The 26,274-nt window shown below is 43.1% G+C and overlaps 2 protein-coding genes across 2 annotated transcripts; one reads left to right on the top strand and one right to left on the bottom strand.

The window, feature by feature from the left end:
- Positions 1-3,080: 3,080 nt before the first annotated feature.
- Positions 3,081-5,521, top strand: DYNLL1 (dynein light chain LC8-type 1). The gene is made up of 3 exons (XM_041729336.1): positions 3,081-3,222; positions 3,422-3,559; positions 5,097-5,521. Exons 2-3 carry the CDS (start codon positions 3,428-3,430, stop codon positions 5,232-5,234), a joined length of 270 nt encoding a protein of 89 aa, XP_041585270.1. The 5' UTR covers positions 3,081-3,222; positions 3,422-3,427; the 3' UTR covers positions 5,235-5,521.
- Positions 5,522-7,746: 2,225 nt separating this feature from the next.
- Positions 7,747-23,660, bottom strand: COQ5 (coenzyme Q5, methyltransferase). The gene is made up of 7 exons (XM_041729335.1): positions 23,447-23,660; positions 19,256-19,405; positions 15,969-16,190; positions 11,030-11,136; positions 9,126-9,214; positions 8,427-8,538; positions 7,747-8,349 (listed from the first exon to the last, which is right to left on the bottom strand). The coding sequence occupies exons 1-7, from the start codon at positions 23,646-23,648 to the stop codon at positions 8,248-8,250; spliced, it is 984 nt and encodes a 327-aa protein (XP_041585269.1). The 5' UTR covers positions 23,649-23,660; the 3' UTR covers positions 7,747-8,247.
- Positions 23,661-26,274: the final 2,614 nt, after the last annotated feature.

Here is a 26,274-nt window from a genome sequence, read left to right as displayed (position 1 = left end):
TCACTGCTCAGGGAGAAGTCTGCCTCTCCTTCTTCCTCTGGCCTTACCCTCTTCTTATGCTCTCATATGCGCTCTCTCTCAAATGAATTTTAAAAAATGGATTTTTAAATCATCCAGACCTGGAACTTATTATTTATTAACAATGTGACTTTGAGGGGCACCTGGGTGGCTCAGCGGTTGAGCTTCTGCCTTTGACTCAGGGGGTGACCCTGGGGTCCCTGGTCAAGTCCCAAATTGGGCGCCCTGCAGGGAGCCTGCTTCTCCCTTTGCCTGTGTCTCTGCCTCTCTGTCTGTGTCTCTCATGAATAAATAAAGAAAATCTTAAAAAAAAAAAAAAACAATGTGACCTTGAGAAAGTCAATTTCCTAATCTGTTAAATGGGGATATAAGACCTGGTAATTTTAATTCAATGCATAATACAGATTCAATGCAGACACTGAATTAGATGCTGAAAGTCGCAGTAGTGAACAAGATAGGGACAGAGAGACAATAACCAAGCAAATAAATATATGAGATAATTCTTCTGAAGGAATAAATGAAGCAAGTACAGTGGAAATATAAATGTTGCAGAAAGTCACTGAAGGGTGGCGGTAGTGACAAGTAGAAATGGGAGGTCAGGGAAGGTGGCATTTGAGCTGAAATCTAAATAAGCACACAGCTATGCCAAAAGGGAGATGGGAGGAAAGGGTCCCAGGCCCAGCTGTTGTGAGGAGTAACTGAGTGAATAAAAGCACTTGGTGGTAAACAACCACTCAGTAAACATCTGCTATTCTTATTAAGGTATATACTTTCTTCACTCCTTCAAATATATATATATATATATATATATATTTGGTTTTTTTTAAAGATTTATTCATGAGAGACACACACACAGAGAGAGAGAGAGAGAGAGAGAGAAGAGAGAGAGAGAGAGAGAGGCAGAGACAGAGGCAGAAGGAGAAGCAGGCTCTATGCAGGGAACCCGATGTGGGACTTGATCCTGGAACTCCGGGATCACGCCCTGAGCCAAAGGCAGTCGCTCAATCGCTGAGCTATCCAGGCATCCCAATATATATATATATATATATTTGAAAAATATATATATGAAAAGTAAATGTAGGGGCACCTGGGTAGCTCAGTCAGTTGAGCGTCTGACTCACTTTTGGCTCAGGTCAACATCTCAGGGTTATGAGATAGAGATTTCCTCTTCCTCTTCCTCCCTGCCCTCATCCCTCCTACTCCAGAACCCTGGGCTCTTTCTCTCTCAAATAAATACATCTTTTCTTAAAAAGTAAATATATAAATATATTCATGAAAAGTAAAGGCCCCCAAGAAAAATTCAGGCTCTGGCCTTGTAAGGAGATTCCACAGCTCTGAATCACACACCCAAGTCAGGTAGAAGCACTAACCCAGCCTCACCCCTGTCACCAACCCAACTTCTTCCTCCATACATCATACAGAACTGTTTTAACTCCTGAAACTTGTAATCCCTGCACTGGAAACCTGGAACTGGGAAAAGCTTCTTCATTTTATTTAATTGATGTGCATATGTTGTACCCGAGGTTCTTCTCATTATTCCCTTCTGTTTCTCTTTGGAGTTGTGTGCCTGTCTGGTCCCATCGTTGGAAGGGGCTCTGAGTTAATGAGAGTAAGTGGTCAAGAAGGAAAATGCAGAAATGTAAACAGAAGGCTTCTATTTGCATGATGAATTTGGTAGTTTGTTATTAAAGTGCAAACATACATTATAGGCATTTTAGAGTTGGTCAAAATCTTGCTGTGACTCTTAGGACAGTTCCATAAGCTGATAGTTTTCCATAAAATGCATTGAGCACTTAACTACATGTCACACATTGCGCTGAGGAACTTCAAAAGCATCTGTTCCCTTCATATCCCCTTCACGGATAAGTAAACTGAGATTCAAAGTGCTAGTAAATGACACTGCTGGGATTTAAATCCTGTTCTGACCCTGCTCCCCAACTTTCCAAGACCTAGCTTTTTAAAAGATTTTATTTATTCATGAGAGACACACAGAGAGAGGCAGAGACATAGGCAGAGGGAGAAGCAGGGTCCTCACGGGGAGACTGATGCTGGACCCAATCCCGGGGCCCCAGGATCATACCCTGAGCCAAAGGCAGACGCTCAACCAGAGCTACGGAGGCTCAACCAGAGCTACCTAGGCGTCCCCAAGACCTAGTTTTTTTAACCGCTTAGTGGTAAGTCTCCTAAAGCTAGAGGAAAATACTTCTGAGGGATGCCTTTCTATCCATTAGGGTACTTCCACCCTAGAGATAAATCCCCAACCAAGAAACTTCCACATTGGAAAGACTGCCTCATTGTGGCAGCAAGAAGCCCCACCCTGGACACATACACACACACCCGGGATCAGAACTCCCAAATCCACCCAGATGTAACCCTGGCCCCTTAGAGAAGTCTTAGTTGCCCAGCAGGGTAAGGACAAGCCCCCCCCCCCCCCCCCCCCGCAATTCCCTCCCCACAAGAAGACGGGCTACATAATTTGCGGGACCCAATGCAAAATGAAAATGTGGGGTCTTTTGTTAAAAAAAAAATTAAGAATTTCAAGAATGAGAGTGCTGAGCATTAAACCAAGCCCTGGGACCCCTCTTCTACGAAGGCCCTGGTCATTCGACGATAAGGCCGGCCCTGCTTCAGAGATAACCCTTCCAGGGAAGGGATTGACTACCTCAGTCAGAATCCCTAAATCCTTTGGACCCGGGGTGCAGGTGGGGGGTACGTAGGGCACCCAACTCCCCAATATATTCGAGAACACACCCTAGGATAACTTTCGAAAATTGGGAGGCACTTCTCTTGGCGTGGGCACAAAGTAGCCTCCAACCTCCAGTCTCTGGGTGGTCCTCGCGACCCCGCCCAGCTCCACCTTCGGGGTGTGTGGGCCTCACCGCGTGCTGCCCATTGCCGGGGCAACCGACGCCGCGAGAAATGCATTGTGGTCTGCAACAAAATGCAGGAGAAAGATCCTGAGGGAGCCATTGAGTCCATGGACCAATGGGAGAGTCGTGAGGGCTGCGTCAAGCCAATGGGGACATGCCGCGGGGGGCGGGGTTGGCAGGAGCAGGGCGGGGCCTAGGCACTAGGCGGCGGCGGCTGGCGTGGGGCTCCTTAGATGCGCCACGGCTTCGGTAGCGACCGTAGCTCCAGCCGGGTCTGAGCGTCGCCAGCCCCTCCCCCAGGAGACCGTTGCAGTTGGCCGCCCCCTGCTCCTCGGTGAGAGACTCGGGGGCTGCGGGGGCCTTCGCTGCCTGGTTACTTCCCCCGCTGGGCTTGTCCCGCCGTTCGGTCCGCGCGGCCCGCGCTTTCTGTGAAATGGGGCGGGGGGCGGGAGGAGCGGGCTGGGGGAGCTGGCACCTTGCGGGCGCAGCTTACACCACAACTCCTCACACGTTGCCCGGGCCTCGCCCCCCAGGTAACCATGTGCGACCGAAAGGCGGTGATCAAAAACGCCGATATGTCGGAGGAGATGCAACAGGACTCGGTGGAGTGTGCGACTCAGGCGTTGGAGAAATATAACATAGAGAAGGACATTGCGGCCCATATTAAGAAGGTGAGAACAGGGCGAGGGTGGGGGGGCTCGGGCCGTTTGCGCACAGCCGGGGCGAGTCACAACTTAGCCCTTCTTTCCGATCCTGCGTCCCCAGAGCGTTTGGCAGACATCATTGGAGGCACGCAGGGCAGCTCTCGTGTAGAGGTTTCCAGAAAGGACGCAGATGAATTTTGCGCTCCTAATGAGAAGACCAGACCCTCTGCGCCTGAAGTTTTTTTATTACCTAGCTCCGCAGGGGGAAAGCGCCACCTAGCAACGGTTTCTAGGATCAGGGAGCAGCGGTTCCCCCCTTCTTCTGCATGATTTCTGCGCGGAGGATCCATCTGGGGGGTGGGGGTGGGGGGCTGCGTAGGTGTTTCCAGCCGGGCCAGAGAGAGATCTTGCCAGCCTTCGTTAGTCGGCAGTTGAGGGAAAGTGGGTGGTAGTGGTGGTTAGGGGGTTGGGGTGAGGGCTTGGTAAATGGCAGTCTGTAGAAAGCTGGCAGGACTGCCAATTTCTCCGAGCTGTGTTTTCTGGAAGGGAAGGAAGCTGGCAGCCTAAGCCGTGGGAGGGTTCCCAGTTGAGAATGGGGAGATGAAAGACTTCAGATAGAACAGAAACACCTTTTTTGACAAATGCAGCAGTGGGTTTCTCTAGCTTGTAAGAATGTTATTCCAATTCCAGTAGATGTAAAAGATGTTCGTGCTGCATACAATATGAGAGCCGACTTTTGTGTAACTCCTCACAGAAAATTGTAAGAATTATATAAAGATTAGCTTTAGCCCCTGCCCTAGTCACCTAGTGAAGAAATTATCACAGGTGTTTTAGTTCTCAGAGTGCCTTTGGCTGAGGAAATAGGGAAAGTTCCTGCAATTAGCTATGCTTGTGTACCAGGTGATAGATTAGCACCATTAGGTTAGATGTGGAAGAGAGGGCTATTGAAACTATAATTAAGGATAGAATCTGACCTGGTGGCTCTCAGATTCTGCTTCTAGCATTCTTTTTGTAGGAACAGTGGATTCCAGGGTATCTTGTGCCCTTTAAATTTTGATCCCAGTGGTTTAGATGCTGATTGAGGCTTTGCCCTTTTGTTTTTAGTGATATTGGCATGTAGTTAAGGAATGGGGTATTTTGGGCTAAATATTTACCATTTTGGATTTTGTGGTGCGCGACCTACAGTAGGATAATTTTCTGTTTACACATAACGTGATAAACTAGAACTATTATCACCTGTCAATTATTGAGCTACCATAGGAGCTATGAAGGTGAAATTACCATGATAACAAAGTGCCCTGTCTTTGAGGCTGCCCTTTCTGCCTTTTACCTCCCCAGCCCCCATTCTCAGCTTAGCTCAGACTGCAAGTATGTGTGCATTAATGCACTATGTAGGCGACTTGGAGCTGGGGAACATTCTTTCATGCTAAGAATTTGCAGATGCTAACGTTCCTCCTTTCTTACCCCTACAGGCTCTGCTTATCTAGGAGGCAAACTCTGACCTCTGGTTTAGCACTGAGATTCTAGTATTCTCTTTTTCTTTCCCCTTCTCTCCCCCAACCAGGAGTTTGACAAGAAGTACAACCCCACCTGGCACTGCATCGTGGGGAGGAACTTCGGTAGTTATGTGACACATGAAACCAAACACTTCATCTACTTCTACCTGGGCCAAGTGGCCATTCTTCTGTTCAAATCTGGTTAAAAGCATGGACTGTGTCACACACCCAGTGATCCATCCAAAACCAAGGACTGCAGCCTAAATTCCAAATACCAGAGACTGAAATCTTCAGCCTTGCCTAGGGGAACACTTCGATCTTTGAACCTTTATTGTGTTGTTTTGTACAGGGCATTCTCTGTACGAGTTTGTTGTGGTTATAAAACAATTAGAAAAACAGCTTACATTTGTATTTATTTTCTATTCCATACCTCTGCCCCATGTTTTTTCTCCTCAAAATCCATTCCTTTCCAAATAAATCTGTTGGAGAAGTGTGTGTTAGTTACGATTTGTTCACATCTAGGGTTGAAAATGGCCTATCACTTGATCTTGAGCAGGTTACTGGGTTTCAGGCCTTGCAGTGAGTTTCCGTGGGATATAATAGACTAGCCTATTCATAGTGCTCTTGAGTCCTTAATCTCCCCTCCTGCAGCTGTCCGTGCATGGAAGCATACTGCTCAGAAGTGCATGTTGAGAAATGCATGGCAGAGAAACCTTTGGATTAAATCTTATTACTAATCTGATAAATACTATCCTTAAGTGCTCGTTTTGTTAAAAGATGCTGTAGAATGTTCTGGACTTTTGGGCCTCAGGTAGTACTGATGAATATGTAGAACTTTACGAAAGCTTTTTATGGCTATAAAATAAGCCAAAACAAAGTTGAGCTAATGAGAAGTTTGCTGGGCTCTAGGTTGTCTGCACCTGCCCCCTTTTCCTGCTTTTCCCAAAAGGACAAAGATTAAAAGTGGTCTTAAAAGGGAAAATGAAAGTTTTTGAGCAGCAGCCCTCCATGTGATTCCAATAAAGTCTTTGCAGGAATTTAAACGTGTAAGCCTGCTGTGCCGTGCTTTAACTAGCTGTGCTTAGAAACCCCCATTAACAATGAAGTGTGAATTGAACCTTTCATTAAAAGACCCAATTAAAGCTGTGGATAAGTAATCTTCGTTAAAGGTTTCCTGCTATCAATTTTAAGACTTAAGTCTTCTCTATGAAGAAAAGCAAATATAGCAGACTTGGCTTTTGTAGGCATAAAGGAAACATGCCAGAGGCTGAAACAACCCACACTTCTCTTGGGAAGTTGTAAGGAAAGCCCTGGCTTTCTACTTCTAGGTTTTCAGTGTTCACGTTAGATAAGGCTTTTTGTTTCAAACTTTGGATCTGTGAGATGCAATCAGGATTTCTGAGCAGCCAAACCACTGCTACACAGAAGGGGAGGATGAAATGACTCCATCTTAAGAACAGTGTTAGGTTGTAACATCTTGGGGAGATTATAATTACCAGGTTTGGGATTTTAGGAATTGTAGTGAAGTTGAGCTAGGTTAGGACTGGGAAAGTTTCAGGGTAGAAAGGCAAAAATGTCTTCTTGTTTACTGTGGCAGTTAAAAATGAGAGAAAAATTTGCCCCCTGCTTTTTGTAGGAGAGGATGAAGTTCTGTGGAATAGAAATAAAACTGAGGTGATTTAGGTTTCTATTTATATAAACAGACTAAAGATGTTCCCCTAATTCATTTCTTTTCTAACTCCTTTCCCTCTTTAGTGACCTGGCTGTATTTCTATTTGAAGTCCCCAAAGCTGTATCATTCTTGTTCGATTAGTCCTATTTTCAAATAGTCTTCTGGCAATAGACCCTAGAATTGATTTAAGTCTACAGGTGGCTGGACATTGCGGGGTTAAATTTGATCAGGCCTATATCTACTGCCTGGAAGTGGCAGCTTTTAATATTTTATCTTTTGATTTAGCTGTGAGAAAACCACTCAGCTAGGGAGATAGGATTGGGTTTGGTGGTTTATGAAATTCCTTGTGGCGTCTGTTCCTCGTTACTTGTAATTTCAAAGGCCAATGGGCTCCAGCTGGCTGAAAAAATGTAAACTAAAAGTTTAAGGTTTAGCACTTTGTCAAATGCTCTTTGCTGTTCTTTGAGATGGTTGTATATGGATAGCTATGTCTGAAATATTTACAATGACAGGGCAAGATCTTGTGAGTGAAGGTACATAAATGACCCCTGCTGTGCTGGGCCTAGAGGCAGCATCTCTCTAAAGCTTTTGAAATAGCCTTGAACTAAGTTATCCACAATTAACAAATAGCCAGCCAAGTCAGGTTGCTTTCTGCAATGTCTTAGCAAAGCTCCTTAAAAACCATATGCTTAGTCCACATTCAAAATATTTTTGGCTTCATTTTAACATCAAACAATGGACTGTATTAAGGAGACAAAAGAGCTCTGCCCAGCTCTGCCCCTTAGTACCAGAGGGGTTGGGCTAGATAGTTTTCAAACTTTGTTTTCTTTTTTTGGCTATAAAACCTCTCAAATGTGTTCTGATAAACTCTCCATAGAAAACAAAAGCCAGGAGTTTGCTGGAACATTCTTTCATCAAGAGTTTGTTTTCTTCATGACAGGCACTGATAATCTGATCCAATAGTAGTTTTGGTAGAAGAGGACTGAGTGACGATAATGTATTTCCCTCACCACTCCTTTCCCCAAGAAGAAATCATAAATACCACACAAATTGTAAACTCATTTAGTGATTCAATTCATAATCCTAGTTGTGATTGTTTGCCCTCTGACTTAGTCCTAGGCTGAGAGATTGACTCAAGTGGAACTAGGACATTTTCTGGTTCAAATCATTGAGTTCAGATGATTCATTATCCCTCTGGAAGGCAGCACCAGTCCAGAAGCTACAAATGCACTTCAAAAATGAAAAGTAGTATTGGTTTTACTTTAACCACACACACGCTGCACAGCCAAGAAAAATTAGCAGGAGTTGAGCAAAAAGTACAAACCAAATACTTCTGGGAGAAGCCCTGAAACAGCTCCTAATGAAAGCTGCCAGAGAATGACAGGGATCTGTTTCTTCCACTTTGAGATTGGTCACATCAGAACATGAGTCCAAGGCACACGTCTTTAAGAGGAGATGTTCTGCTGCTGGTCTCATTACCAGGTTGTTCTTCAGTACCAGGCTTTCAACAGGATGTGACTGGTTCACACTCCAGAATAGTAAAGGAGTTACAGTTTGAAGCCAGAATGAATAGCCACAATGCCTGATGTGAGACTTTCATAAGTCACCTTCTCAAAACCTGCATCTTCTATCATCTCTCTGAATTCCTCCTAAAACACAAAGATATAGCAAAGATATACCTGGATTTAAGCTCTAGGGCCTTTGTTGTAAAATACGAGTTTTGTACCTGAGATGGGAACTGTCGGATACTTTCTACAAGATATTGGTAGGACTTCCAATCTCCTGCAATGACCTCTCCCAGGACAGGAATGACCTGGAAGCTATATAGATCATAAAGCCTAAACAAAAAAGGCAAAAGATTATAATTAGAAATATCCCCTGATAAGAAGCAAGAAGGTATAAGCCTAGAGTTATAAATTCAAATGCCTTTAGGGGGCAAGTACCTGAAAGTAACATGGGCCAAGCGCAAGACCACTAGGGAGTGGTGAGGATGTGGTGACAGGTATCATTAGGAAGTAGCATAAAAATGGAGAAGGGGCAGGTACGATTCCATTCTTGACTCCTGCCGTGTAGGAATGTGTGCTTGCTAAGCATTGTCCTATATGATTTCTCAAGTGAAGCTGGAAACTCAGATTTTTATGTGAAACTTAACTGATTTTTAAATATGAACATCTAAGTCAATTTTTAAAAGTACGATGATTCAAACCAAATACATCTGTGGGCCAACTTAGCCTCTGGTTGCTGGTTTGAAACTCTTCTGGCTTCAATGTCATTCAGAACTGGCTGACCTCTGAAGTGGCACTGTCCCTTCGAGACTCTGAACTATGAGGTTCCTGCTTATTGCTTACTGGTTACTTTCTGTCTGTTGTGGAATAGGAAACCCGTGGCCAGACAATGAGAATAAAGCCCTGTTAACAGTGCTAACCTGGATATGAGGGGGTTGTTCACTTGACTGAACTCCAGACAGAGAAACCGTCCTCCTGGCTTCAGGACTCGATGGGCTTCCTGGAGTGCCTAAGCAAGGCAAGGAACAAAAGAACACACTCAATTCTATTAGGCCAAAACAGCTTTACCTTTGATGGGCATTATAAAAGTTAACATTTCCCATAGATCCCTTGTGCTTCTCAGTGGGAAAGCTGTAGCAGCAGAGATAACCCCACAGTAGCCTAAATTTTATAAGCATTCTGCTGCCCACAAAGAGAAGGCCACTTGGAGTACTCTGATTGGTACAACCACATGGTGGCCAATTTCACATGCATCTCTTTATTACTGTTAAAAGCGTCTTTCAGGATTTTTTTTTCCTCTTTATTTTTTAAAGTAAATGCTTTGACCAACATGGAGTTTGTACCTAAAACTCCGAGATCAAGAGTTGCATGTTCTACCGACAGAGTCAGCCAGGTGCCCCTACAATTACTTAAATTATAATGGCTAACTTCTTTGATCTAGGAATTTTATGTCAAGGAATCTAGCTTATAGAAATGCATCTGTTGTAGGGGCACCTGGCTGGCTCAGACGGTTAAGCATCTGACTCTTGATTTTGGCTCAGGTCAAGATCTCAGGGTTGTGAGATCAGTCTCCAATACTGGGCATTGTTCCTGCTTGTAATTCTTCCTCCCCATCCTCCAAACAAAACAAAACAAAACAAAAAACAATGCATCTTTGTAGAGATGACATACATATAGATGTTATTCCCTGTAGCACCATATGAACAACACAAGATTAGAAACATCTTAATTATCAATGAGAGACTGGTTAAATGATGGAATGTCTGTGTACATGGAATTGATGCAGCCATTTAAAAAAAGGAAGAGCCAGGTCTCTCCATGTACTGACAGGAAAGATCTCCCAAGATACATTTTTAAGGGGAAAAAAGCAATGGGCAGAATATTTGTGTGTTTTTCATATGCTAATAGTTGTATTAAAGGAAAAAACAAAACAATATTTATAAACATCTTTGCAAAGGTACACAAGAAATTGATGTTTGGAGGCAGGGAGAGGAGGCACTGAATGGTCGGGACACACGGGTGGGAGGCATACTTTGCCTGATATGCCCTTTTGTACTTTGAACGTATTAAAAAATTTTTTTTAATTAAAAGAAATAATAAATTGGCTACATACAGGGCAGGCCATATGAACCAAGCTAAAGTACACCATAAAGATATCCCACTAGAAGCAGAGGAACCAGGTAACTGGAGCCCCCCCCCCCCCCATAATAGAAACAGAATATGGTTTGCACATTGTCTTCAAATGCTCTGGGGTAGAGTACTGAAGTAGAAATAAAGAAGAGCTGCATTAGGGGTGCCTGGCTGGCTCAGTCAGTAGACTCTTGATCTCGGGGTTGTGGGAGCCCCACATTGGGTGCAGAGATGACTTAAAAATAAAATCTTAAAAAAAAAAAAGCTGCATCAGATTAAGAGCTGAATGTTCCCTTCTCCCTATAAAGGAACCCATGACTCTAGGTACCTTCTGCCAAAATAAGTGTTTGAATGCCTTCTGTTGACCTTGGAAATGTCTCTGATCTGCAAACTCACAGGGTCAGACTTCACAAGTGAGCAGAAACAGATGGAATGCCAGCTCAAAGATGTAAAGACCAACCCAAGCATCAAAGGCTTCTATGGGGATCTGCTCCATGGTTTCAGCCTTTTTTAATTTCATGACTAGGAAAATTGGCAACTTCAAGGACTGAAGCCCCTAAACCTGAAACAGTCATTCCATTCAAGAGATGGGCAGAGAGCAGAATCTCTCCCTCTTTCCTTGTTTCCTGTAGGGCCGCTCTGGAAGATCTAATAGCACAAGAGTCACACAAGCTGAGGATGCAGCCATACACACCTGATCGATGTGTGTGACATTCCGGATCCCAAAGGCAATAGTGTAAACATCAAACTTGTCATCATCAAAGGGCAGTTCTTCAGCATCTCCCAATACCCAAGCAAGTCCTGAAAGAGAAAATCATTCCTGGTCTCAGTGTGGGTAGCTGTCTTTTCTGCACCTAGCAAACTGCCAAACCTGAGGTGGGCATTGTGGGAATCCTCTGATTTGTAGTCAGCCAAGCAGAAGTGTGGGCAGCCTGTGCACACCATTGGTGGCTAACTGCTGAGGGCAGTCTTTGGAATCTGAGACAAGCTCTGGGAGTCAGTGTCAGAAATGAACTGAATTGCTGGACACCTATTTGGTGTGGGAGAACTGGAGAACAGTTTGGTGCTGGGTAAATACCATAAGTGTAGTATCAGAAACCATCACACACCTGCCTTCATTGCTGGGTTCCTGGCCACTGTCTTCATAGTTCTGCCTTGGCTTGAGAATCTGAATTTCTTTCTTTTTTTTTTTTAATATTCACTATTTTATTTTATTTTAATTTTTATTTATTTATGATAGTCACACAGAGAGAGAGAGAGAGAGAGAGGCAGAGACACAGGCAGAGGGAGAAGCAGGCTCCATGCACCAGGAGCCCGATGTGGGATTCGATCCTGGGTCTCCAGGATCGCGCCCTGGGCCAAAGGCAGGTGCCAAACCGCTGCGCCACCCAGGGATCCCCGAGAATCTGAATTTCTTGAAGTTCAGCAGGAAACTCTTTCTCCAAGAGTTTTAGAATAGAACCTGATGAATACTTAGTTATGCCCACCCTCAAGCAATTTTTACCCAATTAAGTGTTTTGTGTAAAGCACCGTGGTTAAGATCCCAGGTCTGGGGTTTAGACTGCCTGTTTTTTTGTTTTTTAAGATTTTATTTATTTATTCATGAGAAACACACAGAGAGAGGCAGAGACTAGAGAAAGAAGCAGGCTCCCCATGGGGAGCCCTATGTGGGACTCGATCCTGGGACGCTGGGACCTCACCCTGAGCCAAAGGCAGGCGCTCAACCATTGAGCCATACCGGCGTCCCCAGACTGTCTAGGTTTTAATTCCAGGAATTATAAAGTCAGCTTCACCAATTATTAGCTGTATAATCTTGAATAAACTACTTTGCCTTAGTTTCCTTATCTGTAAGATGGAGTTAATAGTACCAACTTCAGAGGATCATTGGAAGTATTCTAAGTATGGAATTCAGCCTAGTTATATTGGTTCTTTTTTTAAAAAAATATTTTATGTATTTATTCATGAGAGATGCAGAGAGAGAGAGGCAAAGACACAGGCAGAGGGCAAAGCAGGCTCCATGCAGGGAGCCTGACGTGGGACTCAATCCTGGGTCTCCAGGATCAGGCCCTGGGCAGTACCCACCCCCCGCCCCCGGGCTGCCCTAGTTATATTGGTTCTATTGGAGAATCAAAGTATCTAGACCCCAAGTCTGGTCACAAATTCAGAAAACACCTCAGGGAAACCCTTAACAGGGTAGATATGTCCACTAAAAGATCCTGATTTGGCTCTAACATTATTCAACTTGCAGCAAACTAGACATAAAATACAATATAGAAGGAAGGCTCTATAGAGGAAAGTAAATGAAAATCTTGGGAGGGCAGCCCTGGTGGCTCACCGGTTTAGCACCGCCTTCAGCCCGGGGTGTGATCCTGGAGATCCGGGATCGAGTCCCACGTCAGGCTCCCTGTATGGAGCCTGCTTCTCCCTCTCTCTGTGTCTGTCATGAATAAATTAAAAAAAAAAAATCTTAAAAAAAAAAAAAAATCTTGGAAAGCAAAGTAGCAGTATTTGACAAAATCCTTAAAAATAACCATACCCTGGGGCGCCTGGGTGGCTCAGTTAGTTAAGCGTCAGACTCTTTAGTTTCTGCTCAGGTCATGATCTGGAGATCCAGCCCCAGGTGGGGCTCTGTGCTCAGTGGGGTGTCTGCTTTCCTTCTCTTCTCCCTTTGTCCCTCCCCCAGTTCCCACACTCTCTCAAATAAATGAATCTTTTAAAAAAGTAACCATATTCTTTGAACCAGCTATTTGATTTTAGCAGGATGACATTGATAACATCATTATCATCATCATCATCATCGCAACTGCCCTGCCCTTGATGGCAGGGTCTGTATTATCACTTTACATACATTATTTTATCACATTCTCATACTGACTCCATGGGATAGCTCTTACCATCATCTTCATGTTTTAGGTGAGTGGAGTATCAGAAAGGTTAAAGCAGCTTGCCCAAGGTCACCCAGGTGGATTGGAACTCAGGTTTTTTTTTTTATCCCAGAGCTTCTGTTTTCAATAGCGATGGTACATAACCTCCACTACAAGGTGGTTTTTATTCTGCTATTTTACAGATGAGGTAATTGAGATCTAGAGAGTTTAAACACTTGTCCAAAGTTATACAGAAGGTAGAAAAGTTAACAAGTACATGCAAAAATTTACAAATAAGGATGTCATAATGTTGTGCCCTATGCAAAAGCATTAGAAAAAATGACAGATCATTGGTTACTGATTATATAAATTGGTTATGTGAATCTTCATGACTCACATCCATACAGGAGAATATTGTAAATAATGATTTTAAGGAATTTTTAATGACATGGAAAAATCTCATGATATAATGCTAATTTAGGGTAGGATAATAAATTGTATAAACAGGAAGTCTTTAATTTTATAAAAAGGAAACGATTAGGAAAAGCTAGGAAGGAAATAAAATACTGGGAGCAGCTCTTGATGTTGGAATTATAGGTAAATCTCAATACTTTTCCAAAATCCAAAGTTCTCAAATATATCAATTTTTATAACCTACCAAATAATTTTTAAAAGATTTATTTATTTGACAGAGAGAGAGAGAGAGAGAGAGAGAGCGCGCGTGAAAGAGCAGAGGGAGCGGCACAGGGAGCAGGAGCCTGACTCAATCCCAGGACCCCGGGATCATGACCTGAGCCGAAGGCAGATGCTTAACTGTCTGAGCCACCTAGGCGCCTCCCTCTCAAATAAATTTTTTAAAGCTCCTGCCAACAGGGTTTCCATTTGGGGAGGAAGTGCTCCACATAAAATGTAAATAAAACACACAACAGTGCTAAACACAAATACATCTTTCACACATCACCTTACTATTACAAAATAATTTCTAGGATCCTCCTTAGTTTCAACTCTTTTTGCAGGATATGTTTGACAAAGGCTTCATTGTTGGGCATTGCTAGAGCAAGGAGGAAAGGTAAGGAAAACTGTCTTCTGCAGCACTTGGTAATTCCTATGTCAGTGGGTTTGTCTTGGCAGTGAGAAGAGGCTGAAAGGCAAGCTATGCTATGGAAGGGATGATTCCAGAAATGGAACATCGCCTATCATTTCTCTCTTCATTCTCCACTCTCTATGGCTGAGCACCAGAGGGAAGGGGAACACGTTTTTCAGTAGGAGTAAGGAAACATAGTGCCTTTGTCTAAAAACACTAGGGACTGTCTGCTTTTTGATCAGCATTGATGGTTAACAAAAGAGCCCTTCATCTTGGAGGCCAAGCGGGTTGTGGTCTGTCTAGGCAGCTCAGTCCGGGGGTGGGGGGGGCGGGGAGGAGGAAGAATTGAACTACAATAACCATAGACACTCCCGGTGGGGGAAGGAGAGGACAGGACCCCTGATGCTGACCTGAGCGACTTTTATTTTCTGTCCCAGACCACTGTCTCTGCTGGTGGCTGCCTGCAGTGCTTAGCCATCTGGGGAGAGGGCAGTGCAGTGGCTCTGGAAAGCTGGGTGAATGTGGTACAGCTGCCCCATTGTGACTTCTACTGGATAAAGTTCGGTGAAAAGTATTTTAAAAGATGAAGATGGACAGCGAAATGGGAAATCTACATCTTTAAGCTAGGGCACAAATTGTCCAGTTTCAGGGTGTAGTGAGTTCCCAGAGACATGTAGTCACTCTCCTATCTGCTGCTGAGAGTAGTACTGTTTCCAGGTGTTTAACTCTACCAGTTGGGCCCTCTGAGGAACAGATGCCCAGAGGAGGGAAGCATGCAAAAGGGATTTGGGGGGAGGATGTAAGGGAGAACAACTTGGGAAGATAAAAGGAAGAGGAGGCAGGACTGAGCTGGGGGAAGCCTGGAGACCCAAGCCTTTGCCAACCCACAGGGAGCTCGGGAGCACAGCTAGGAAAGAGCCTCAGAGGGAAGCTGAGGCAGAGCTAAAAGGCTGTAAAAGCTGGTGGCTGCCCGCTGCCTGCATTCCCCTGTGTCTAAAGGGCATGTTCCTGCTATAAGGGCAGAGCCCCTTCTCAGCTTCCACATCAGTCAAACTCTGAGCACCCATGAGGAACGGGATGGCTCCCAACCAGGGCACTGGGATCAGCAGGGGGTTGCTGGCAACTGAAGGCAAAACTTCCATCTCACAGCCCAAGAGCTGAGATCCTAGACTCAAGCTCTGAGCCTGGGTCTGCCATTGAAAAGTTGTGTTACTCGGGGCGCCTGGGGGCTCAGTCGGTTAAGCGTATGCCTTTGGCTCGGGTCATGATCTCAGGGTCCTGGGGTTAAGCCCTGCATCATCCAGCTCTCTGCTCGGTGGGGAGTCTGCTTCTCCTCTGCCTCCTGCTCCCCCTGCTTGTGCTCTCCAGCTCTGTCTCTCTCAAATGAATAAATAAAATATTTAAAAATAAACAAATAAAAGTTGTGCTCCTTGGGTAAGGGCCCTTCAGCTCTTTGGGCTGTGGTTATCAGCTCTGTCACATGGGGCGGATAATCAGACTGCCTCCTTGGGTTGCCAGAATAACGCATGTAACAGCACCCAAACTGGCTTCAGCCACACCAATCATCTTTGACTTCTGCCTATTGGTTCATTTTTTAAAATAAAGCACTTTAACGTTTTATATATCCCATCTTACTTCATAAATACACAAACATTTCTGCCATGTCCACCCTCCCTAGTACTTGCCAGCTTTGTAGCCCTGGGCACGGGCTTTCTGCTTTCCAATCTTTAGCATCTCCTTGTTGATGTCGCAGACCACGACCCGGGAACCGCCCAAGGGGTCCTCTTCATTTTGGTACTTTTTGGCAATTTCTTCCCAGGATAAATTTTGCTGGGCCCGTAACTGCCTCTTCTGCTTTCCCTTATGCTGGGCCTGGACATAATTAAGGAACCGGAAGGCAATGTCACCTGTGGGAAGCCAAAAGGAGGAAAGATGCAAACACAAACACAAATGCGAACCCAACATTTCCAAAACCCAAACAGAGTAACAAAGGTACAGGATTTGAAGAGTGTACAAATATTGAAGTTTCTCTTTATTTCTATGGTAACTTAAAAAAATAATTTAACTTCTAGTACTTTTTTTAAGATTTTATTTTATTTTATTTATTTATTTTTTTTTTTTAATTTTTATTTACTTATGATAGTCAGAGAGAGAGAGAGAGAGGCAGAGACACAGGCAGAGGAAGAAGCAGGCTCCATGCACCGGGAGCCCGATGTGGGATTCGATCCCTGGTCTCCAGGATCACGCCCTGGGCCAAAGGCAGGCGCCAAACCGCTGCGCCACCCAGGGATCCCAAGATTTTATTTTAAAGTAATCTCTCTACCCAACATGGGGCTCAAACCTATGACCTCAACATCAAGAGTGGCATGCTCTATTGACTGAGCCAGCCAGGTGCCCGGGTAACTTCTAATATTCTTAAAAACTTTTTAAAAAATTGCCTAAGTAATGCATAGACACATTATCACTATAAAAGACTCACCCAAATATTTAGGAAAAAACATAAAAGTTGCATTTTCTCTCCACACCTTCTCCAGACCTAACCTGTGCTAACTCCTTAGTGTAGAGCCCTATTAGTCTGTCTAATAATTGTTACCAAAGCAACATGAGGGTATAGTTACCAGCAAGGATCCCCTGCTCCACCACTTCCTATGCCTAGTTCAGCTCCCCAGGAACCATCTTTCTCAACCCTTTCAGCTGGGCTTTCTGTTGGTTCCAGCTCTTTCTTTACTTACCAAATTTATAATGATATCTTGTTCCTCATCTCTGGATGCCTCTACTTCCCAATATATTTAGATCACATTTCTTTTTTTTTTTTAAAGATTATATTTATTTATTCATGAGAGACACAGAGAAGGAGGCAAAGACATAGGCAGAGGGAGAAGCAGGCTCCCAGTGGAGAGCCTGATGCGGGGACTTGATCCCAGGACTCTGGGATCATGACCTGAGCCAAAGGCAGACGCTCAACTGCTGAGCCACCCAAGTGCCCCTAGATCACATTTCATAGTCCATCATAAATTCCTTTGGGAACTAGAATAACAGACTGATCTTATATTTCTATGTCATCAATTACAGATGGTACCTCTTAAATCCCTTCAACCTTCTACTGTGTGCACTTTTACTCTGTCAAGACTGGTAACATAGTTTGTTCTTTTTTAAAAAACTTATTTGTTCATGAGAGATACAGGCAGAGAGGCAGAGACATAGGCAGAGGGAGAAGCAGGCTCCCGCTGGGGAGCCTGATGCAGGACTTGATCCCAGGGTTCCTGGATCACAACCTGAGCCAAAGGCAGACGCTCAACCACTGAGCCACCCAGGTGCCCCGACATATTGTTTGTTCTACAGCTATAGGTATGTCTTCTGTGCTTTGTTGTTTGGAGTTTAAAAGCTAAAAATCAAAAGTGTTTATGTTATTGTGACCAGGTAAATCCTGTTTGGGCCAAGCCAATGTTTTCTAGGATCCCACTTCCTTTCTTATAGTGAGTGCTGTTTGTCTTTTTCTTATACTAGTTGCCAGAAATATATCCTCAAGTTTTTCTAGTTTCTCCAACTAATTAGGTATTCTCTAGTTACTTTTCTATATGTTTAAATATTGTATATATATACTCCTATGAAACAACTTAAAAACATACATGGGGATATTATACGCATAGTCATACAACTCATTTTCTTTCTCTTCCCACAGAATATGTCTTTGAGAACTTTCCATCAGTATTTATAGGTTTTCCACATTCTTTTAAATAGCTACATGGTATTTCATAGAATGGGTGTATCTTAATTTAAAACAATTTCTTTACTGAGGCAGAAATAGGTTATTTCCAAGTTTTCACTACTACTAAAAATGATGCAGTGAGCATATCTATACTATATATTCTTAAAATGTCTTTTTTAATATAAGGGATTACCTTCGAACTACAACATACAGTAGTGCTATGGGTTAAGGCATAGATATAGGCAGCTCGATAGCTGTAGCTGTATCTTTGTGCAAACTTAAAAAAATTTTTTTTTAGACTAGGCATGTAGAATTGGAACTGTGGGATCCTAGACTAAAGATTTTAGATTTTAATAGATTCTGTTAAATTGTCCTCCACTGAGCAAGGTATCTTACTACCTTCTGAGCTTCCACTGGGGAGAGGACCACACCAGCAAAGCCAAACATAAACGTGTTTCACACATAGAGATTGTCCTACTGTAATCTGTCATATTATTCTATTGGTATAGATTAACACATCATTACATTATATGACACATTTTTCTGTGATTTAGCATATACATTAACTATGTAATAACATCACCAAAATGGATTTTAGAAACCCATGACATTTTTCTTCCTAAATATCTAGTGTGCAAAGGACCGTGCATAAACTGAGCTTTTGAATTCTGATATGATAGTGGATTAGGCATAAAAGGTTGTCTAGGGGAGCCTGGGTCGCTCAGCCAGTTAAGCTTCTGCCTTCAGCTCAGGTCATGATCCTGGGGTCCTGGGATCAAGCCCCGCATGTGGCTCCCTGCTCAGTGGGGAGTGTGCTTCTCTCTCTCCCTCTGCCACCTCCACCCCATTTGTGCTGTCTGGCTCTATTGCTCTGTCAAATAAAAAAGAAAGAAAGAAAGAAAAGGTTGTCTAGAAAGTTTATACAATATGATAAAGGGCATCCCCCCAAAGAAAGGGAAAGCGAATTAAAGGTTAAACAGAAAATAAAACAGTCATTCACATAGTAAGATGTCACTGGAGCAAAAAAGTAATCTTTTTACTTTGGAACCTTGTGCATTTTAGAAAAAACGACAGGCATAAAACTGATACTTTGTGCTTTCTGAGTGACATTTACTTAAAAAGAGTAAAGCTTTCTTAGAAGTGTATTGATTTCCAATGACCATCTTCAGTCTAATGGTAGGTAAGCTAGCTCATCCCAACAAAAGACACTAATTTCTATAAAAGGTGCTCAGTGATCCTCAAGGATACTCTACTGGACATTACCTGTGCCTCCAGCAACATCGAGCAGCTGAGTTCCAGGAAACGGGCGCATCTTGCAGAGCAGTAAATCCTTCCAAATACGATGGATACCAAGACTCATCATATCATTCATCACATCATACTTCTTGGCCACACTTTCAAACACATGATAGACTGACAGGAGAAATACAACACAATTGTGCTATTAACAAGATTAACTTGAGGAAGTCCTAAATGAAAGAGGCTGAAGCTTTTCTTCTCTAAATTTGCCTTTTTCAGGTGAAGTTAAGTTATACTGCTTGATGCCCGTATCTACCCCTTAACCTCCTTTTGAAAAAGGCTTAAGTTATTTCATGTAAGAAGCCAACCTCTTTTCTGCCATCCTAGTTACCTTTAGTGGTCCTTTAGTGGACCTAGGACCATGACCCCATAACAACGTATTCACCTACATGGTACTAAGTAGGTTCCATTTCTTAGAGAATAGAGGGCATAGAATTTTTCTAATGGTTATTATAATAGAAAACAACAAAATCATTAGAAATCCATGACTAATGGATGGAGAGGCCTCAGTTCATCCCTGCCTGGATCACAGAGAAAAACCTCAGGTACAATTGGGTGGGCAGATGAATGGCCAGATGTAAATCAGGGCCAAGCCACACTGCATAGGGCCCTCATAAATCTTCTCATAAATCTGATAGGATCAAGGGAGAATGTGGAATCTGGGCTAGTGGGAGAAGGAATTTACTATCTAAGGCACTTTAAAGTGGGGTGCCTGGATGGCTCAGTGGTAGAGTCTTTGGCTCAGGTCGTGATCCCCCTGTTATGGAGTCCTGCCTGCATCAGGCTCCCTGCAGGGAGCTTGCTTCTCTCTCTGCCTCTCACTCTGTGTCTCTCATAAATAAATAAATTTTTTTTTTTTTTTAAATAAGGCACTTTAAAGCACAGGCTACATTTTAACTTCTTTACACCTGTTTCTCTGCCCATAAGATGAAAAAATCAGTGTCCGTTCCCTATCACCCTGTCATAAGGCAGAATTAGGTAATGAATGAAGGGGAGATGCTTTGAGTTTATCAGATGAAAGTGCTGCATAGATTCAAAACATCACATCTTCTGCTGAATTAGCTCAGTATAGAGCTCCCCGAATTCAATCTTGAATGCCTTTCTTAACCCCAGGGACTGCTTTTTTTGTTTTGGGGGTATTCACGGACACTAAAGATCAACCCACCGAATATAAGCAATCTTTGCTTTGCATGGTTCTGATATACGTGAATTTCAGCGACTGTGGCTTAGTTAAATAACAACAGTCCCCCAGCAACATCATTCAAGTGCAATGGTGTATTAACTGTGAGTAACTGCATAAAGTACAAACTTCGCCGGTAGTCTTCAGCCTATAAATCACTCTGTAAATAACAGACATGCATCATGATCAGTAGCTAATCATGTCACTTCTTTCAGTTCGAAGTTGGTAGGTCATTACACATCAGTCATTCAGGTCACACACAAACAGCAAAGCATGTAGTTGGGTCACCTCCTTATCTCTTAGTTGTAAACACATGTGGTATTTTACAAAACTACATCATTGAAAGAAGAAATTGGCCATGAAAATGAAAGCACCACAAAGAAATTAAAAATAGTAATACTGGAAGTGAAATGTCCATGGGATTATAGACCAACAGCTGACTGTGGGAATGTCAATACTCAAGAGACTCTAGATATGCAGCTGGAAGAACTATGTGAAGATGAACTTATGGACATAAATGAGAATGTGGTTGTGATGAAAAGGTAGATGTCCCAAAGGAAATGATGCCAACAAAAAATCTCACACTAAAGGAATTCTTGGAGATATTTCACGATACTGACAGTGAAAGGATAAAATGTTACAAGCTGACTGAAATTTAGAAAGGAGTACCGCAATTTGCCATGGCATAGAGAAGATGCTTGCTCCCTACTGTAAATTATATGACCAGGAGGTAGCAAACACTGTTCAAACTACTCTTGGCATATTTTTTTATGAAGCATAAAACAGCTTAATGTTTCTAATTTTTTATTAGAATTTTAACTTAATTAAAAACAAGCTTAAAATTTTTTTTTCAAGCTTAAAATTTTTAAAAATCTAATTACATTAGGTTAAAATTAAACCTAATTTTAAATTATAGTTTGCTAAATGTTAATTTTACTATTTATTTCTTTTCTCTATACATTTATAACTAACAGAGAGTTTTTGATGTTCAATAGTTTTTTAATATTTTTTAAAGTAAACTCTATGCCCAATGTGGGGCTTAAACTCACAACCCTGAGATCAAGAGTCTCTTGCTCCACTGACAGAGCCAGCCAGGCACCCCTGATGTTCAATAATTTTTAGAAGTCATAGAACAGTTGTAATTTTTCCCATTAACTGTTAATATCATACTGCATGATTTCAGCATGCATGGTCATTTTTACAGTCCTGTGCTATTGTGCAAAGGGAAGATTCCCTGTACTTTTTTTTAAGATTTTATTTATTTATTCATGAGAGTCATAGAGAGAGGGGCAGAGACATAGACAGAGGGAGAAGCAGGCTCCATGCAGGGAGCGCGATGTGGGACTCGATCCCAGGACCCTGGGATCAGGCCCTGAGCCAAAGGCAGACACTCAACTGCTGAGCCATCCAGGCGTCCCAGTTGTCAGGCTTTTAATGTGCACCAGGCACAAGATATAGACATGAATGAGCCACTATCCTAGCTTTCTGGGGATTCACAGTCCAGTGAAATAAATGTTAATTTAAGGAGGCCCCTGGGTGGCTTAGTGGTTGAGCATTGCCTTTGGCTCAGGTTGTTATCCCGGAGTCCTGACATCAGTTCTGCATCAGGCTCCCTGCAGGGAGTCTGCTACTTCCTATGCCTGTCTGTGTCTCTCATGAATAAATAAAATCTTTTTTTTTTTAATTTTTATTTTTATTTATGATAGTCACAGAGAGAGAGAGAGAGGCAGAGACACAGGCAGAGGGAGAAGCAGGCTCCATGCACCGGGAGCCCGACGTGGGATTCGATCCCGGGTCTCCAGGATCGCGCCCTGAGCCAAAGGCAGGCGCTAAACCGCTGCGCCACCCAGGGATCCCATAAATAAAATCTTTAAAAAATAAAATAAATATCCAAAGAGTTACAGTAGAGCTATGTATTTAGTAAGGCTGAGTTGAGAAGAAAGATAATGTAGTAGTCCTTAAGAGGATGGGCTATTCCATTGTGAATTCCTTCTGTTTATTTCCTGGATGACCACAGGCCTAGTGAAGGAAACTGTCTGAGCCTCAACATACCCACCTGTTAAATGGGCATAATACCTCCCCATTATAAATGGTATAGTTGGAGTTATATAACAGTCCTTTTCCTTTCCCATGCCTGTAGCACAATGCTGGACACAAAGAAACTGCTCAATAGTATCTAAGCCTTATTGGGCAATTAGGAAGTGCCAGGAATTGTTCATAATACTTTAATGTATGAAGTAATCTAACCCTCATTGTAACTCTAAGAGAAAGGTTACTATTATTTCTACTTATACAATTTGAAAGCTGAGGCACAATTTCTGTGTGTTTCCTCCTTCCTTTCTTTTAAAAAATGGTCCATCTTGGCATCCCGGGTGGCTCAGCGGTTTAGCGCTGCCTTAGGCCCAGGGCGTGATCCTGGAGACTCGGGATTGAGCCCACATCTGGCTCCCTGCATGGAGCCTGCCTCTCTCTCTGCATCTCTCTGTGTCTCTCATGGATAAATAAATAAAATCTTAAAAAAAAAAAAAAAAAAAGGTCCATCTCTTTAGCAAGTGAAGAACATGAGCTCTGCAGTCATAAACATGAGCTCTGCAGTCATACCAAAGTGGGTTGGAATACTGGTTCGGCCACTTACTACATTAAATTGGGCAAGTTCTTGTTTAATTTCTAAGTCTCAATTTCCTCATGTGTAGCGTGGGGATAACAATAGCATCGTCAGGAGGTTGAGATGAGAATTGGGAACAATATCTGCATGGTGCCTGGCACGTCATAAACACCCAATTTTGGGGATTTAGTGATAATTACTGTGTTTAACAAGAGGAGGCATCTAAGCTCTGCGATGTCAGGCCGGGGGCGGAGGACTCCTCGGAGGTCAGGCTACGGCATACGAGTCAAAACGACGTCAAAATCAATTCCCAGCTGAGCAGAAGAAACTAGATCGCAGATCCCTCCATCCGCCCTCTCGCCCCTTTCACCTTTGCCCCTCTTCTCCTCCTCCGAAACAGTCTCAAACCCGAAATGTGTTTCCGTTGCCGGCTTCTCTTGGGACAAGTGCCGGGCACCCAGCGGGCCGCTGGGCCAGGAGCTACAAAGCCCGGAAAGCCGGCAGCAGCGCATCACCCGCGACCACCTACGACCGCAGTAGCTCCATAGAGCGCAGCACCTGTGGGTCGCCATCTTGGCAATGGGAGGGCAGAACGGACCGCACGTAGAGTTGCGCCACTAGAGGGCCAACGGCGGCCGGTAGGAGACGTTATTAGCCGAACGCGTCCTGAAAACCTTTGCTAGAGAGCTAAGTGTGATTCCTGGGATTCAAAGGCCACTTAGTTTTTGAGTACCCGAAATCCCTTCTTCTCTCTTCCCACTTGAATATAGAATTCACCAGAAAGGAAGGGACCTTAGGATGAGCCCACAATCACCTCTCCGCGGCCATGTCTCTGAATCTTGTCAGCCAGCAGTTATGAATGCTAACTCGAGACACCCAATAACTCTTGTTTTCTGGTACAGAAGTAGGAAACTAAAGTATGGTGTGGTTACAAGAAAGAGATTACAAGATCAGTTCTCTTATATTTTGATGTGCCTAAGGATCACCTGGTTTGATCTTTAAAATGCAAATTCCTGCGGGCACCTGGGTGGCTCAGTAGGTTAAGCCTCTGACTTTTGATTTTGCTGGGGTCATGATCTCAGGGTCGTGATATTGAGCCCAGATAGGGGTCTGTGCTGGGCATGGAGACCGCTTGGGATTCTCTCTCTCCCTTTGCCCCTGCTGTCTCTTTCTTTCTTTCTTTCTTTCTTTCTTTTTTTGGTCTCTTTCCAAAAGAAAAAAAAAAAAGTCAGATTCCTGGGCCCAAATACCAGAGTTTTTGAATCTGTATATTTGGAATGGAATGGGCATTGGGAATCTTTATTGAACAAACGTCTATGGTGATTCTTTTTTTTTTTTTTAAGATGTATTTATTGGAGGGGGAGGGGCAGAGAGAGAGAGAATCTAAAGGCAGGCTCCACACCCAGTGCAGAGCCCCATGTAGGGCTTGATCTCACTACCCTGAGATGAACTGAGTCAAAACTAAGAGTTGATCACTCAACCCACTGAGCCACCCAGGCAACTCACAAACATGTGATTCTGATGCAAGGAATTTGCAGACCATTCTTGAGAAACATGTGCTAGACTACTCTGAAAAATAAACGTACAAAAGACTGTTCTTTGGTCTTTACATTTTGTGTACCTGAGAAGTTCATAAATGGGAAGGAAAGCTCTGGTGTCTATTTAGTGAGTCAGACCCAATCACCACTCACCCTCATTCTGTCACAAAGCTACACTTCTAGAGCCAACTGGCGAGTATCGTGGATGTTTACTTCAACCCCAGATTTTCCTGTATTTTTTTATGGAAAGGGTAATGTAGACCATCTTGTGCAAAAGAGGATGGAGGTGGTGAGTTTTGCTTGGATTTCTATATGTTTCTGCTTTGATTCTCTTTTTAAACGTATGTTTCCTGTAAATACTTCACAAGGAGAAAGTGCCAAGGACCCTAAGAAACTATTTTGAAAATGAAAAATCTCTTCCTGGTTTAATGTGTAGCCTGACAGATGGACACCTACTGCTTTCTTTTGGAAGAGCTGCATGGATTTTTCTTCTTTCCCTCTCTATTTTTAAAAGTGATAGAAAGAATGATTCATCCATGTAATTAGAGTTCTCACATCATTGTTAAAAAAAATAAAAATTCATCAAGGAAAGTTAGTTTATCTTCCATATCTAGTCATACATAAGAATGGACCTCAGGATTTGGGGTTGTTCCTTCTGGATATTAAAGTAACCAGACTGAGATGCCTGAGTGTCTCAGCGATTGTCTGTCTTCGGCTCAGGGCATGATCCCAAGGTCCAGGATCGAGTCCTGCATCGGTCTCCCTGCGAGGAGACTGCTTCTTCCTCTGCTTCTCCCTCTGCCTGTGTCTCTGCCTCTGTGTGTGTGTGTGTCATGAATAAATAAATAAAATCTAAAAAAAAACAAAAAACACCAGACCAACATTATGTATTTGTTCTCATTTTGATATGACATGTGGGGAAAAAACTGCAAAAGGTGAAGCAGGACAAGGACTGATGAAGGCCATTTTAAGGAAATTTAAAAATATGAGATTAGGGGCACCTGGGTGGCTCAGTTGATTAAGCGTCTGCCTTTGGCTCCGGTCATGATCTCAGGGTGCTGGGATCAAGCCCCATGTTGGTCTCCCTGCTGAGGCAGGGAGTCTGCTTCTCCCTCTCTCTGCTCATGCTCTCGCTTTCTGTCCCTCTCAAAATAAATAAATAAAATCTTTAAAATAAAAATATGAGGGACGCCTGGGTCGCTCAGTGGTTGAGCATCTGCCTTCAGCTCAGGGCATGATCCCGAAGTCCTAGGGTCGAGTTCTAAGTCCCACATTGGACTCGCTGCTGAGAGCCTGCTTCTCCCTCTGCCTGTGTCTCTGCTTCTCTCTGTGTGTCTCTAATGAATAAATAAATAAAATCTTTTAAAAATATAAAAATAAAAAATAAAAATATGAGATTAGTATCTCATTTTCTTTATTCGAGTTAAAACTATTAATTTCAAGAAATTGATTGACTTATATATACATACTTATTGTTTTATATCCCATATGATGATGAATGCAAAAGAAGCCAAGAAGAACCCAATGAGGGGAATTCTAGGATTTTATATATTTACTTGTTCAGATATGACTGCTGAAATTCCACTGATCCTTCTATGCTCAACTCAAGTGACACCTCTCTGAGAAGCCCTCCTCTACCTCCTCAACTGTTTGTACATCT

Source organism: Vulpes lagopus, chromosome 14 (assembly GCF_018345385.1).
Source record: "Vulpes lagopus strain Blue_001 chromosome 14, ASM1834538v1, whole genome shotgun sequence".
Classification (NCBI taxonomy): domain Eukaryota; kingdom Metazoa; phylum Chordata; class Mammalia; order Carnivora; family Canidae; genus Vulpes; species Vulpes lagopus.
The sequence above is the reverse complement of the archived record's forward strand: the minus strand, read 5'-3'. Positions and strand labels throughout refer to the sequence as shown.